Source organism: Sorex fumeus, unplaced genomic scaffold (assembly GCF_029834395.1).
Source record: "Sorex fumeus unplaced genomic scaffold, SorFum_2.1 ptg000002l, whole genome shotgun sequence".
NCBI lineage: Eukaryota > Metazoa > Chordata > Mammalia > Eulipotyphla > Soricidae > Sorex > Sorex fumeus.
Genome location: NW_026606059.1, coordinates 14764301 through 14780954, shown reverse-complemented (window position 1 = coordinate 14780954; position 16654 = coordinate 14764301). Strand labels below are relative to the sequence as shown.

At 40.1% G+C, this 16654-nt stretch overlaps 1 protein-coding gene across 1 annotated transcript in view; it reads left to right on the top strand.

Moving 5' to 3' along the window:
* WWP1 (WW domain containing E3 ubiquitin protein ligase 1) overlaps positions 1 to 16654 on the top strand; it is an 89192-nt gene that overhangs the window by 56889 nt on the left and 15649 nt on the right. The window contains exons 12-20 of the mRNA XM_056110099.1: positions 1460 to 1514; positions 1600 to 1684; positions 1815 to 1943; positions 5400 to 5475; positions 5583 to 5654; positions 7880 to 7968; positions 11292 to 11451; positions 14019 to 14152; positions 14245 to 14385. Coding sequence (XP_055966074.1) covers positions 1460 to 1514; positions 1600 to 1684; positions 1815 to 1943; positions 5400 to 5475; positions 5583 to 5654; positions 7880 to 7968; positions 11292 to 11451; positions 14019 to 14152; positions 14245 to 14385 — 941 coding nt within the window. The remainder of the gene's footprint in view (positions 1 to 1459; positions 1515 to 1599; positions 1685 to 1814; positions 1944 to 5399; positions 5476 to 5582; positions 5655 to 7879; positions 7969 to 11291; positions 11452 to 14018; positions 14153 to 14244; positions 14386 to 16654) is intronic.

The following is a 16654-nucleotide window of genomic DNA, read 5'->3' as shown; positions in this document are numbered from 1 at the left end:
TCGTAACATACAGAAACTTGTGGCACAGTTTCATCATCTAGCTTCACAGGATAAATATGAAATTTCAAACCGTGTATTTGCTTTTGGCCTCAATTTGTTGATAGAAGCTCTCGTGGTATGTTGTAGGGGAACTATGTAGAAGTGGTCTATTCACCTGCATGTAACATGATGACATCCATAAAAGAGTTGAGGCCCAGTCACCTAAGTACCACACCACGCCTGGGCTTGAGAGTTTCAGGCAGATACTACATCAAGTACCAAGATTCTTTCTGCCCCTTTTTCTCTCCATCGTTATCAAGTTTCAGGCTACCTAAGTCAGATGGAGCACTTGGCCTCTGGGCTTTACTTTCAAAGTCTAGGCAGAGAAGAGAAGAATTGAAAGGGGGAAATGGCTTCTTCTGACTTTTTTTTTTGTTTTCCTTTCCCTGGAAAGGGAATCCCTCACCAGGTATCTCTGCCTGCACCTATTGACCAAGTTTGGTCATTCTCTGGACCCTGTGGCAAGGAAAGCTGGGAATTAAATATTGCTACCTCCAAGAAAAGAATTGTTTAGTTTTCAGGGAAGAATTAGTGGAACAATGGGTATCAAGTTCATTTAGGGGTATGTGTTGCAAGGCTATAAAATAATTCATCAAGATAGTTTAAGAAATGACTTCTCCAGTAATTATTTTTATATTCTTTTTAAATTGATAAAATTTTGCATTTTAATTTTGAGTATATAGTGTTAAGCTTAAGTGTGTGAATATGTGAAAAATACCAACATTTAAGATATAAGTTTATATGAAAAAGATACTGTCATTTAATATTGGGCTTATTCTTAGACTCAAGTTTAAAGAGAACTTTGCTTACTACTAATTACTGTCCTAAATATTAATCATTAGTATAATAAGTACTATTAGTATGACAAATATCAGGATAATTATAAAATAGCACAATTTTTTGTGCTAATTGTTGTTATGGGCTATGCTAATTACATGCTTTTTTTCCTTGTTTTGGGGTTTTTTGTTTGTTTGTTTGTTTGTTTTGCTTTTTGGGTCACACCCAGCGATGCACAGGGGTTACTCCTGCTTTATGCACTCAGGAATTACTCCTGGCGGTGCTTGGGGAACTATATGGGATGCCGGGAATCAAACCCAGGTCGGCCGCGTGCAAGGCAAATAAATGCCCTACCTGCTGTGCTGTCGCTCTGGCCCCTACATGTTCTTATCCTTACAGACGAATGTTGATACAGACATTAAAAATGTTAATGTTAGAGTATAATTTTACAACCATCATTAAAAAAACATTACTTTTTCTATTTGATCTACTTTCTTAAGTTGTTTCATTTTTAAGACTTTGTGTCTTGAAATTATTCATATTTCTATAAATTTTAGAGATGACTGAAAATGTGACTATTCTATGTCTAGTTTATCTTTTATATTAAAATGTCATTTCTCCCTTCAACCCTTTCTCTCATTAGGCTTCAATGTTAGCTGCAGAAAATGACCCATATGGGCCTTTGCCGCCGGGCTGGGGTAAGCTAATTTGTTGCTGGTAAAAATATCTGAAAGATAAATATATTACAGGGTTGCTGAATGCTGTGCTTATTCTGTGTTTTAGAAAAAAGAGTGGATTCAACAGACAGAGTCTACTTTGTGAATCACAACACAAAAACAACCCAATGGGAAGATCCAAGAACTCAAGGGTATCTATCTAATGGCGAGGGCCCTATTGGGTTCAAACATTGATTTCTGTGGATAGAGTCAAGGACATCTTGATTCAGATGTTTCAGTACCTGGAAAATGTTCACATTCTCTGTTGACGTTATCTCTTAGCTTACAGAATGAAGAGCCCCTTCCAGAAGGCTGGGAAATTAGATATACTCGGGAAGGCGTTAGGTATTTTGTTGATCATAATACAAGAACAACAACATTCAAAGATCCTCGCAATGGGAAGTCATCTGTGTAAGTGAAAAGCCTAAGATTTTTCAGTTCTATTTATTTTCATCATTTTTGTAAAAAAAAAAAATTGTATTTGTTGGCCATGTCCAGTAGTGCTCAGGACTTACTGAGGTCAGGGCTCTGTGCGCAGGGATCGCTCCCAGCAGTGCTCAGGGGACCATATGGAATATCGGGGATCAAACCTGGTTTGGCTGTGTTCAAGGCAAATGCACTACCCAAATGCTGTGCTTTGTCTCCAACCCCTCTTAAATTGTATTTAATGGAGACGTAAAGTTTATAATTTAGCCTCAAATAGAGCAACGCATTGAAGTTTCTTTATTCCAAAATGGAGTCGTGCCATATAATTTCTTGACAATATAAAATTTGTATATAAGTATATTGTGCTTGCTGTATGTGAAGGATTGTTTGAAGAACTTTATATATATATATGTATGTATTTATATGTATTCATTTTATCTTGAAGTAATTCCTTTAAGTAGATAATTTTAGTTTGCTTTTACAAGTTTGGAAAGCAAAGTTAGTTTACACAAAATCGTGGAGTGAATGAATTAATGGAACTCTTTCACACCAAGCCACTCTGTCCTCTGAGTTGATTCCTTTCAGGGACACTGCTGAAACTTCAGGGAATAAGATATTTAGCAAAATTGAAATTTCTCGATAAAGATATTTTATTAGGTCTCTGACAGATCTCTCATCCTGACTTCTGTGTGATATCGATGCTTCATTAAGAAAATAAAAGAAGTCTGGAAAGTCCTTTTGCAGAATCTTCCTGTCATAGTATGTTTTCTCTAAAGCCCTGAGGTGGATTGTCACTATCCTGCCAAAAGCCGGTTGCTCCCTCTGTATACTACATCTTTCCTCCTCTTTTACACTTAGTTATTCAAGCACTTAACATCTCTTTTTGTTTCATGGTATCAGTTTTTCTTTTGCTACTGTATTAGTTTCTTCAGATGTTATTTTTCCTAGATAAAGAAAAAGATCCTGTTGTTCACCTCACAGACCCACCCAGTGAAAGTTCGTTTCTCCCAGAGCCTGGGATCCTGCCTCAGCATTGTTCTTGCTAATCTCTTAAAGCATCCCAGGAAGATCCACTAGCTGGGAAGTGATTAGGGACACCTTGACCTCTAGGGTGTTAATCCAGGAGTTGGATTACAGTTGTCTTGAGTTTCCAGGGCCATCTGACCAGGAACATTTCTCTCTTCAGAAGTCGGCTGGGCCTTGGTGGGGCTGGAGAGATAGTACAGCGGGGAGGGCATTTGCCTTGCAACCCACCTTCTATGTGGTCCCCCGAGCACCTCCAGAAGTGATTCCTGAGTGCAGAGCCAGGAGTAACCCCTGTGCATCACTGAGTGTGGCTCAAAAACCAAAAAGTAAAAACAAATTTAGAAGAAAAAATTAGGCTAGGGACTAACCTTTGTTCCTTCTCTCTGCCTTTGTGGTCTTAGTCCTCCCACTGTTGTGTCAGGTCCCGCCCTTCTCTTCGTTTCCTCTTCAGTATCTAAGTCTCCCGAGCTCTGTACTTCGTTTACTGTCTCTTCTCATTCTTTTGGTACACCTTAACTAAAAAAAAAAATCTGAATCCTGATGACTCACAAAATTTTATCTTTGCTCTGTCTGCCCGTTTGAAATTTTGCTTAATCTGTTCAGCTGCTTACCTGGGACCTCTGCTTCTAACTTCTCCCTGATGATTCCTTCAGATTTGTTCTGTGTTAGCTTCCGTTTCCGTTGATGACGACTCCCTGTTCAGGTGCCTGGGCCAGAGGTCTTGGAATCACCCTTGGTTTCTCTTTCTCTTTTACCCCCCACACAGTTCACCAGGAATTGTAGTTAACAGTTTCGCAGTATACCCAACTTTCAACTCTTACTTCCCACTTTCACTAATGCCATTTTGGCCTCAGCTAACACTTGTCTCACCCGGTGCTGTCACTCTGTTTCTGCTTTCTAATTTATTCCTCATGTGTTACAAGATTAATAATATGTGATATATTCCTCATATTTGCTGTGCTTAATATGTTTCTCATTTGTACTATCCTTGTAATTGCAACTGGGTTTCAGTTTGTGCTTTGAAATGTAAGTGAAATGTTATGTTGTTAGGTATTCCTTTGCATGGGTCACTTCGTGCTTTTCCTTTCACTAAAACCAAAAGCCGAGCTCTGATTACAGTGCCTTCTGAGTCCTCCCCGTGTCTGACTCCGACTCTTTCTCCATCCTCGTTTCTGGGTTCTCTTCTGTTCTCTGTCTTGCAGCTTCACTGTTCACCCAACTGTTCCTCAGGCACAGGATAAGCTTCTCTCCGTTCCCGGATCTGAGCTTGCAACCCTCAGTGTGATGTGCTCTTCTCCCGAATACCTGGATTGCTTATGCACTCTGTGTTTCAGCTCAGTTACTAATTTGTCCCTGAATCTATTCGTCTTACTCTTTTCAGAAGAAAAACCTTGAAAAACTTTGGAAAGGTTTTCTCTACCTTATTCTTTTTTTTGGGGGGGGTGGGGGTTCACACCTGGCGATACTCAGGGGTTACTCCTGGCTTTGCACTCAGGAATGACTCCTCGCGGTGCTCATGGGACCATATGGGATGCTGGGAATCGAACCCGAGTTGGCCGCATGCAAGGCAAACTCCCTACCCACTGTGCTATTGCTCCAAGCCCTACCTTATTCTTTCAACACAGTTTTGCCCATGCATTCACTCACTTACATAAGCAGGGATGGTAAGACATAAATCTTACATAATGCTACATTTGTAGCTTATTCCTCCTATTTCTTGTCTATCCCATTCCTAATACGTAAGCTCCACAGAAGCAGACGTTTTAGTGTTTTATTAGCAAGTAAGAAAACACTGTCTAGAAGAGGGTTGGGTCCATGCTATACATTTTATAAATATTTGTTGAACGAATTCTGTTGAACCTGAAAACGAAAGAGAGTGTTTTTCTACCCATCCCAAAATGTTCCTGTGTCTGTGAAGGTTCATACAGGCTGTCTCAGGGTCCGTGGCACTTGGCTTATCTGCATGAATTCGGTGGCTTGCCTTGCGAGTCACCAGCGCTTGGGTGTCCTCTGGCCTTAGGAGTTTGATCTTTTTTTTGATTGCTGTCACCATAAGAATTTATTTTCATTTCACATTAGGGTTAGGATGTGGTCAAATTTCCTTCTATGTCCCTTCTTTCTATTTTAAGATACAGGGTTTTTAAAGGTTTGCTGTGAAATAGTAATGGATTTGAGTATTTTATTTGACTACTCTGTAAAAGGTCCTTCCATTTTTATACAATATCCCTCCTTTCGTGTGTATGTTGCATACCTTCCTTGTTCCAGCCACTAGTGGCTCCACTAAATATTTACAGCTTTATTTCTCTACCAGCAAATAATTTCGTATGTTCTGGAACGCTTATGTTTCATACTGTATATTAAATGCTCTGAATCAGTATATCATTAAAATCATGGTTTGTTTTTGCTTTTCTTTAGAACTAAGGGTGGTCCACAAATTGCTTATGAACGCAGCTTTAGATGGAAACTTGCTCACTTCCGTTACTTGTGCCAGGTACTACAGTGGTAAATAAATCTTAAGTTCATAATAATTCAGTCTTATCTTTACGCAGTATATATGCTACAGCTTACATGATGCTGTCATATTATTTTTATTTTTAGTCTAATGCACTACCCAGCCATGTAAAGATCAACGTGTCCCGGCAGACGTTGTTTGAAGATTCCTTCCAACAGGTAAGGAAGATTTTGTTGAAGTGAAACAGTACAACTTGCCTCACTGTGCTGTCTGTTATCTCTCAGGAATTCGTCTGAAGCATTTTAAACCATTCAGAGGTAGCAGTGGTTTCCAACTTACTGGGGGCCCCGTGCAGTGTAGTTATAACATTGCCGAAATCATCCCCATCGTGTCATAAGTGACAGTTGTGTGCTTGGACTGGTCCCTCATAGTTATCCTCTCACTGCGTCCTCGCAGAATCCTTTGGGGTAGTATCTTCATCTTCCCTTTCATGGGTGAAGGAAGTGGTGCCGAGAGACAGTCATCCCATCAATAATTAGATTCTGTCAAAACAAAGCTTGAATAGCTGCTTCTGGTCAAGTTGACACGTTCGCTGATTTTGACACTTTGCTAAGTCTTTATACTAACTCAGAACTGTCTTGGCAGTGCAGTGAAATTTAAATTAAATGGTGTGGCTCCTGTATTCCATTTCGGTATTCCCCTTAACCCCTCTGATGTTAATTCTCACATCCTTTGGGTTTCTGTTAAATGTTACGACTTCAGAGAGACCTTATTTGGCGAGTAGGTAAATGTTCATCATTTCGGTCCCAGTTTGGCTCTTTATCATACTTCATCCTTTTTTGTGACTCTCACCACAGCTGACCTCTTGTTTATTGCTCTTGTTTATGCCTGGTACCTCAAATAGTGCAAGGATTAATATTTGATGATTAGACATCTATCCTTTCTGAGTCTACTGTAGATTAATTAAAAATCAGAAAGCTGTCTCTCCTTTTTTTCTGTTTTCAAGCAGAGGATTTTTCATATAAATTCTCAGTTCTCTCAAAAACATTATAATGATGGACCAAAACTCACTGTGCTCGAGCAAAAATCCATGAACAACAGGAGGACAGTGACAGTGACATTGATAGTACTTGATTACAGGGACTTTTTGCTTTTTTGATTTTATTTTTGGATGGGTCCACACTGGTGGTGCTCAGAGATCACTCCTGGTGGTACTTGGGAGCATCTCTGGTGCTGGGGGGTTGAATCTAGGTGGGCTGAGGGCAAGGCAAGGGTCCTGCTTGCTATATTGTCTCTCGGGGCCCCCCAGGAACTTGTAAATACACTTTACAGAGGTCAAGATGGAGTAATAATCACTTTTGTCACAGTAAAAAATTGTCCATTTTACTAGATGTTTATGTCTGGGCCATACACACACACACACACACACACACACACACACACACACACACAAACACACACACACACACACACACACTCCAAAACACAAAAAAGCCAACACCCAACCAGAAAACTCACTTCTGACTAGAGTTACTAAATTCTGACCCAAGTAAAAGTGTCAGAGATGAACTTGCGGAGCTGTTGGGGCTTTCTCTGAGTCAGTTACATCAGCATCCATGGTGAGCTGTTTGGCTTCGCTCTCTGCCTCGGGGTTCGAGCCCTGCCTGTCCCTTCAGTGGCGGGGTCTGTCTTAGCCCTTACTCACTCTCGGCAATGGTTCTAATACACGGGGACACAAACCTAGCTTACTTTATAGTGCCCTGACAGAAGCTTGTAAGGATTATGAATGTTCATATACGTATTGTTTTAAAATATAGGATCTTGCGTATCAATTTGTCATCTGATACCAATTATTTGCTGCAACAATTCCTTGAAAAATGAAAGGTCTAAGGATCCAAGCAAAAATGTTTTAACCTCTGCTCTATGTCCTTTGTCAGAAAAATTTACAAGCTGCCTCTTGCAGTAGTAGTGTTGAATGATTTGGCAGGGTGGGATGGAGGGAAAAGCAAAGAGCCCAGAGGGATTTCTGCTCTCCTGGTGGTCACGGGAGGGGGCCGACGGAGTAGCAGCTCTTGGGCGGCTCCTGGCAGTGCTGGGGCTGACCCGGCCTCCTCTGGGAGCCTTGGCTCTCGGACCCTGAGCTGTCGGGCTTGGAAGCTGTTGCAGACTCTTCCTTTCCTGGCTCATAACCCAGAGTGGAATTCCCACTTACTGCAGCTAAAGGGAACCGTTCACAGGAAGGAAAGGAGTCCCAAAATAAAGGGACCAGAGAACACTCCAGTGGAGCAAATCAGTTATCTCTTGACTTAAAAATGTTTCTGTATGGGATTAGGAACTGTGTAGTTTTGAAAACTAATAAGGTGAAATTAGAATTGAATTGTTTTTTGGAAGAAACTTGTAATGTGAATGAGTGCTTAAATATCCATGTTTTATTTTTAATTAGATTATGGCATTAAAACCCTATGACTTGAGGAGGCGGTTGTATGTAATATTTAGAGGAGAAGAAGGACTTGATTATGGTGGTCTAGCAAGGTAATCTATCATATATCAGCTTTAAAATAATTGCCCCTTCATCTCCTCATTGTATGGAATGGATATATTGTTTCAAAGTTATATTTTTAAAATAAAATTTAGAATTACTATTTAAAGCAAGAATGTAGACATTCACACAATTTTTGAGATAATTTGTTTTATTCTCTACATTTCTTTTATAAATAAATTCTTGTATTTATAATTTAGTACGTGTATGCTGTTTTTTAAAACTGTCCTACAATTATAATTATAGCGGCTTGGTTTTGTTATTTACCGTGGATATCGTTTATATCAGCATGTATACAATCTAATAGATTGATGCTTGCACAATTCCATTGTGTGGTGATACAGTCATTAGTGGATCAGCATGCATAGGATTACGTACCATTTGCTATTTTAACAGTGATGCTGGTCTTTGTGTTTCTTTTGTGATGAAAATTAATCATTAATCCAATCTCACTCCTAGAATAACATTTTCCATATTAAATATACTAACAATACACACACTTGTGAAGCAGTATCCGTTGAAAATTCTTTACGTTTAAAATTTCCGCTCACTTCTTTTTCTCAAACCAAATTTGACAGTGATTTCTGTTTTAGAGAAATGCTTTTATTGACTCTTTACAAATAATTAAACTTGTGTTTCTATAGAATCAACTCTCTGTTCACCTTAAATTTCACAGGTGTATAGAGTTACGAGATCACAGTTGTAGTACAATGGGCAGAAAGAGATGAATGCCCAGGCATAGCTGCTGGGAGTAGACCGCCTTATGTGGGATTATTGAAGTGTTGGTTATGTTGGCATGTCTTTTTCATCCAGAGTATTATCAAGCTTTTGCAGGAAAAAAAATCACACTCCTATCACAGTGAATGTTCATATCATATTTGTTGTGATTTACTTTAATAATAGAATTGTTCAGACATTAAGAAGGATATTAGAATTGTTTTTAAAGCGCCTGCTTGATCAATGTCGACATTCTTATCTGAGCCCTTATTTATTATCTCAACTCTTTGAGTTTGGTTTTATATTTTACTGTTTTTAATGCATTTAGTCAATTCCTCCAGGCCATGACTTTTTTATTTAAATTTTTAATTTTGGTTCATGTATTAATCCGTTTCAGCTCTTCACAAGAGTGATGTATCCCTTAGTCTTTGCCTGTCTGAGAACGGACCTTTTGTTACTTCTATATTACACAGCAGCCTCACCAGATGTAAATTTCTTCCATAACCCTTCGGTACACCTCTGTGGACATTGCCTTTCTCTCCTCGGTCATTGACTATTGTCACTGCCAAAGGGGAGACCAGTTCCTGTAGGAAACGTTTTTCCCTCTGGGTATCTACATAGTTCTTTTCCTTGAAGTTGATTGATTTCATTGTTGATTGTTTGATAGCTTTCTAATGAACGTAATAAGATCTTCCTTAACTTACGGGGAATTTTCTTCTATTATGTCTTTGAATATTTTTTCTGTTCCATTTGTTCCATCTTTTCTTCAGGAACATCAGTCATGGGTATGTGGAACCCCCTTTGTCAGTCTCACTCGCCTGTCATCTTGCCCCTGATCATTTTTCATCCTTACGCTTTTCCGTTTTGTTTTGAGGTTTGTCACACCTTCCCCCTGTGCCACTGTAGTACTCCCCTACTTTTCTCTGCTTCTGATGTGATTTTTTTTTCATTAGTGGAATTATCGTTTCTTCATTTTCTTTTCTAGGCTCTGTTCGTTCATCTGTTGTCTCATTTTTTTTGTTTCTGTTTTTATCTTTTTTGGTTCATTTGAGATTATAGGAAAGGGTATGTTGAAAGTGAACTCTTCTGCCTCTTAAGTAGTTTGAACTTTTTTCTTCCTACTAGTATCAGAATATCATTTCAGTGCTATATTCTAGTAAATCTTATACAAGTATTTTATTTTCTCTGGGATGCTGTTCACTAAAACTTACCTACAGCAGCTGATAATTTTGTTTCTACTGTTTTGTGTGTCCAAACTCATTTCAGCTAGATCTGTTAAGTTCTCTTCACTGGAAACATGTCTTACTCAGCTTCAACACAGCTGGAGGTCCACTTAGTTCGACTGCTCTGTAGGGACTGGATTCTATTTCATGGATTTTGTTTAGGGACCTTCTAAAGTTTCAGGCACTTTTCATGACGGTACTTTAAAAGCTGTCAAAAGCATTTGTGAACAGGCCAGGAAACTATCCTGCATAGTGGTGGCTCCATTGTGATTTATTTTTGAGTCACTTAAGAGTATTCAAAAGTATCACCGAATTACACTTAGGAATCAGAATTTCTCACTTCCGTACAAACACTAATCTGTGTTTGTGCCTTCTCTGTGGCATCGGTTGGCTGGCCTGGGGTAGCTGCTGCTCTGAGACACTTTCACAGTGTCCCCACCTCTACGCAGTCTTCTGAGGATTAGGATGCTCGACCTGGTTTAATACTTTCTTAAGAATGGTCATTTTCATCAGGGATACAGTGAGGGAGGAGGATTTGATGCTCATGTAAATAAGGATGCCTCTGGACTCACTGATTATTGGAGGCGTATGTGTTTGGAGCCCTGCTTTAAAAGGAAATGATTGTGGGAGAGTTTTTGCTAATTGAGTTTATGTCATAATAGAAATTGTTCATCTTACCTAGCTGAGTTTCATGTTAGATGTTTTTTTTTTTTCAATGCGGCAGAAGAGGTGGTACTAAGTAGATACTTGTCACATTAAGTGATTTCTTCTTTCAAATTGTTGGTTCCATTTTTAATATTTGGCTGTAAAATTCAGCCTGTTCCATAGCAAGAGGGCAGTGCATCAGTTATCACCTGCAGATACTTATTAAAACCTGGGTTGCTCTTAAGAGTTAAGGGTAAAAGGATAACAGAGATGAGGGTTTTACTTTGAAGGACTTATGATCTGGTAGGTGGGGCATGTCATACAGAAAATGTATAAAATTGTGAGGTTACCACAAATATTTTCCATGATCAATAGAGATAATATGCTAAAATTTGCTGGACTGGCATTGAAGCTGGACTTGAAAGAAAAAAGTGAGACTCACGTAGGCTGAGTTGAAGTTGAGACATTTCCACAAAAGATAAGGAAATCGGCATGCTGTATGTCAGGAATATGGAGTTTCTAGCTTGGCGGTGCAGGAACTGGCACGTAACATTGACTAGAGGCCCAGCTATGTCATCAGAATACTTTTTGGAGGGTTAAGAAATTGTGCAGTGGAGTTACTAAAAAACAGCTTCTAAGCAGAGGTATGATACATGCATGGGTATGATACATGCATAATCTTAAAATACATGCCTATAAAAATGCTAAAAGTTACTCTTATTTTCTTTTAGAGAGTGGTTTTTCTTGCTTTCACATGAAGTTTTGAATCCCATGTATTGTTTATTTGAGTATGCTGGCAAGAACAACTACTGTCTACAGATAAACCCAGCATCAACCATTAATCCAGATCATCTTTCATACTTCTGTTTTATTGGTCGTTTTATTGCTATGGTGAGTCTTACTTTCCATTCTTTCTTCACTTGTTTATTTAAGCTTCGTTTATTTCAGAAGAGTTTTACAGAGTTCTTTATGTATTCCTCTTGATACGTTTTCACGAATTTAGTTACCAAGGAAGTTTTACCTTCTCTCGAAATATAGCATATATTGTTGAATGCCTGTGCTATGTTCAGCACTGTGAATATGAGGATTATTGATTAAGCTGCTTAATTTTTTAAGGTCCTTTTATTTTATAAATTAAATCCTAGTTATAGCTTAATTTTTCTCTAGAAGGAAAATCTTGAGTTGTATAAAAACTGCACTTCATTGGTTTTAGGTATTTTCAGAAGCTTTCGTGGTATTGTCTTTTTATCTGCACTTTATCCTTTGTTCAGAAAATATTACTGAGGTCCTTTCATAGTATCACAGTATGAGCACAAAAAGGGACACAGTCCCTGCCTGTTCGCGGGATCAAAATAAGCTTGGAGGGAGATAGAAAATAGCCGTATGCTATGTTTTTTAGTTTTTTATATATGTGCATGTCTACACACATACACACATACATTCCATACCATACTTCGAATGTGATTTGAGGTGTGCTTTCTCACACACGGACAGAAGCATGAGGAAAGCAAGGGAATGGATCATGCAGATATCTTAGAGAACACAGTACTAGGTGTAGGGTACTGTGGTGTAGGTACACCACGACAAAGGTTCTGACGCCTAAGTAACATTTTCGCTGAAAAATACCAGGGCTACGACAGAGAACACGGGAGGTCGTGTGATAGATGAGGTCTAGGGCTACTGTGTTTTGAGCCTTAGAAAATTTATTTGAAAAGTTCTGAAGGGGTGGGGAAGGCTGGAGTGATAGTACAGCCGGTAGGGCGTGTGCCTTGCACGAGACTGACCCGGGTTCAATTCCCAGCATCCCGCCAGGAGTAATTCCTGAGTGCAGAGCCAGAAGTAACTCCTGTACATCTCCGGGTGTGACCCAAAAAGAAAAAAAGAAGTTCTGAATAGGGGAATGACATTGAGGCCATTTCGAACAGTCCAGGCGATAAATACAAGCTTCCACTTGCGGGTTTTGGCCCTGGAACCACCCAGCATAGTTGCATATGCATTTCTAGCATGTTCCACTGCCCAGACACCTGGATTTAGTGAGGCATGAGATCTTGGTCAGAAACACATTGGAGGAAGGAGAGTTTGAAGTATTCAAGGGAATTCTTTGAGTGATTTATGGTGGAAGCTAAGTGGAATAAGGGGAGGTAAAACTTGATGAGGGGCTCCGGGGGCAGCTCTGAGGTAACGGAGTCATAGAATGTGTTTTAAATACTAGTAGGGGAGGGGTGATGTCCATCTTGCTAATCAGTGCGCATATGTATATCTGTGTCCCTCAGAGACAACAACATTGAAGAATGTGGCTTAGAAATGTACTTTTCTGTGGACATGGCGATTTTGGGCAAGGTTACTTCACATGAGTAAAGGCAGCAGCATACTAGAAACTCAGGAGGTGTTTTAATTTCTGGCTATGAAAGAAAATGCCCCCCCACCCCTTTTTCTTTAAAAATTTTGCTAATAGATACTTATAACAGTTTTTATGCTGTGGTGCTGGGAATGTTTAGCTGAGTTCAAGACTTAAGATAACTCAAGTGACTAAACAGTGAAAGTAGCAAAAGGAGCATCAAGGGAGGGGTCGGAATCTGTGAACCTAGTATAAGTACTAGTATAAGATGAGAATTTTGATGGAATGAAAAGAGGAAGGAAAAAGAAAGAAGAAAGTCAGAGACCTCGGATGATGGTGGGTTTTTATTTGGAGGGGGTGGAGGAGGAGCTTAGCCACCAGCAGTTTAGGCGATGCGGCAGATTTGGGGGAGGAGGCTTCACATCAGTCCTGGTGACGTGCACAGGGTGATGAGAGAGAAATCGCTTCCTTCTCCTTTGGTGACTTGAGGGATAAGCACAGACCCTGGGGAGTGGTAGGGTGAGAACGAGATCCTGGAGAATCTCTCAAGGAGAGTTGAGCAGAAATGAAGGATTTGTGAATAATGGATTGTGGAACGCAGAGGGACAGCATTAGTAGACTGTTTGGGGAGATCAGGGGAATGGGACAGATTTTGAGATGAGCTGCTTGGGGGAGAGAGTGAGGAGTTGTGAGGAGGTTTGTGACTTCCTCTGTTGGCTGCTGTGAATAGGAGTGAAGATGTGGAGGGGGTTGGTCTGAAAATTGTCGGCAACTGTCAGGTGAGGGAGGGAAATGGGTCCTTCCAGGGACATCTAACAGGGAATCCTGAGCCTGTTCAACTCTACATCCAGTTGGCTCATTTAATTCATAAAACATTAAAACCAGTAGGAGTTTGGTAAAGGTGCTTTTGCTATCCTCTTTCACAGATATAGGTAGGATCTGACATAGCTACAGAACTGACCTCAATTGAAATAAATTTTGTCTCAAACCTTTAATTTGTTTATCTACTTGTCAGCTTACTAGGTGGTTTTTTTTCCCTTGATAAGATAGAAATCTGGATTCTATATTATCATATTTTCTAAGAAGACTGATATTTTGTACATTTTTTCTTCTTTGGCAGGCACTTTTCCATGGAAAGTTTATTGACACTGGTTTCTCTTTACCGTTCTACAAGAGGATGCTAAGTAAAAAGCTGACCATTAAGGATTTGGAATCTATTGATACTGAGTTTTATAATTCTCTTATCTGGATAAGGTTTGAATATTTATCTTTCAGAACAGCATTTCCTTGAAAACAGTTTGTGCCTCTTGCTAATCAGTGCGCATATGTCTATCTCTGTCCCTCAGAGACAACAACATCGAAGAATGTGGCTTAGAAATGTACTTTTCTGTGGACATGGAGATTTTGGGCAAGGTTACTTCACATGACCTAAAGTTAGGAGGCTCCAATATCCTGGTCACCGAGGAGAACAAGGATGAATATATTGGGTAAATAAACATTCATTCTAGATCTTCTGCAAGAGCATGTTAGAGTTCCCCTGAGCCCTTATTTTATCTAAATTCTGTGTTCATTCCTTCACTTTACCTTTTCATTTATTTCTCTTCACGTGATCTTGTTCTTAATTTACAAAGTCGTGGTGAAAATGTGAAATGTGTACTTAAAAGGAAAGAACTTCCCTTGTTCCCGCTATCCATTCCTGGTCTTCTCAGCAGTACCCTGTTCTTCTGTGTTCTCTTCAATTCCATGGCCCCTCCCTGTTCTCCCTTTATTATATTAATGATGGCTTCCAGAATCTTTATTTCCTAAATGTATGTATTTTTTCTAGGTTCTTTATCTACTCTGCTTTTCTAAATAGATTGCTATCATGGTTTCAGGAATTTCTTAAAAATTAAGTCATCTGAATATTAGAAATAATTTCCATTTGGCGGCCAGGTAAATGCCAGCTTCCCAGTCAGCACCCAGAGAGTGAACCCACCAGGCTTGCGCTCTCTGTCCTGTCTCTGTGCAGCCGCCCTGCCCGGCTTCTGTTACGCCAGCCAGAAACACGGGACAGCCGACACGACTCATGGACCCTTACACTTGATCCCATAAAATAGCTTGTAGAGACTATCCTTATGTTCACAGGTTGCCCCTCAAAAAAAAAAAAAAAAAGACTGCATGTTAGATTTTGCCTTGAGCCAGTTTGTGAGCTTCTAATGCCCCATCCTAAGTTCACTGGATCTGAATTAGATTCCATTCACCTCCTCTTCTTGACTTAACACTTTCATGCCCTTTGTGTTGGTCTCTTTCTTTTCTGGATTTTTTTAACCCCAGTTTTTCTGCCAGCCTATCTTGGTATCCTCTGTCTTCTCTTTCAGAATGTTTTTATCAAAAATGAGTTTCCAATGGGGCTGGAGCGATAGCACAGCGGGTAGGGCGTTTGCCTTGCACATGGCCGACCCGGGTTCCATTCCCAGCATCCCACATGGTCCCCCGAGCACCGCCAGGAGTAACCCCTGTGCATTGCCAGGTGTGACACTGCCCCCCCCCCAAAAAAAAAGAGTTAACAGATACGTTGCTCTGTAGTTTTCCCATCCTCCAGCTCAGTAGGGAGAGCCCTAAATCATTTGCAAATGATAAAGTTGGTCTATGCAGTCTGTGCTAGTTAGCGCGCTCTGTCACTGCGGCCATTGGGCCACTAAGAAGAGTACAACAGAAAATGCCCAAAAGCAATAATCCCACTGCTTTTGTTTCTGCAAAATAGATTTTTTTAAAATACAAACTTTTATTAGGTCTGAGACTGATATTTCTGTGGTGGTCTCTCAAAAATGTATGGCGATTCTTTCTTCCCCTTTTATATATGTTGCTGTGATTTTCAGTTTTGTGTCCTTGGTATATCTCTGTGTGCTAATTTAATATGGCTTTCTTAGTTTCATATCCTAAGTTTCTCTCTCCCTATTTTTTTCTATATACCTTTTTGTTTTTAGGTATTTTATGTTTAGCTCTGTCATAAAATGAATTTTTTTAAGTGAGCATTTGTATATAAGGAAAGGAAACAATAGAGTTATTTACGTTATAAAGAGAACCTGCTCATGAGTAAAGTGCAGCAGGCACTGAGCTTCCTAGATAGTTGTACTAAGAAATGGTAAGCTTTAAGCTTTCCATAAAATCCACCAATCAGTATGCAATATCAAAGCCTAATCCTGAAAAAGAAATTTTGGGGGGTTCTTTTGGTCATACCTGGTGGTGCTCAAGGCGACTCCTGACTCTGCCCTCAGGAATTACTCTTGAGGTGCTCAGGGGAGCAAATGTGATGGGGGGGACCGAACCCCAGCGTGGCCACATGCAGCCCTCCCCACTGGACTGTTGTTCCGACCCCTCAATGTTTTTTAAATACCAGAAGTGTTTAAATAAAATTTTACCATCTAAAGATCATATTGTTTGCTCCTTTGGATTTGATGCCATTCATCAAGGCAATTTTTGAAAATCATCAGTAAAGCTCCTTTTTGGGTTCGAGGGGAGGCGCTGGCCGAGGGTCCCGGGTTAGTGCAGGGGCTGGGTGTGCTGTACTGGTGGGCCCTCAGGGCTGCAAGGCTGTTCTCAAGGGCCCGTGTGGTACTGGGATCCAGCCTGGCCGACTGCAGCCGTTCTCACTGCTGTGCTAGCTCACAGCCCCTCCATCTGTATTGTTTCCAATTTTCCCCTTATGGAGCCAGGCCTGATTGGCTTGGAGCCAGCAGCTTGAGTGCCTGGGGCCCGCTGCTCACCCCAGGGGAG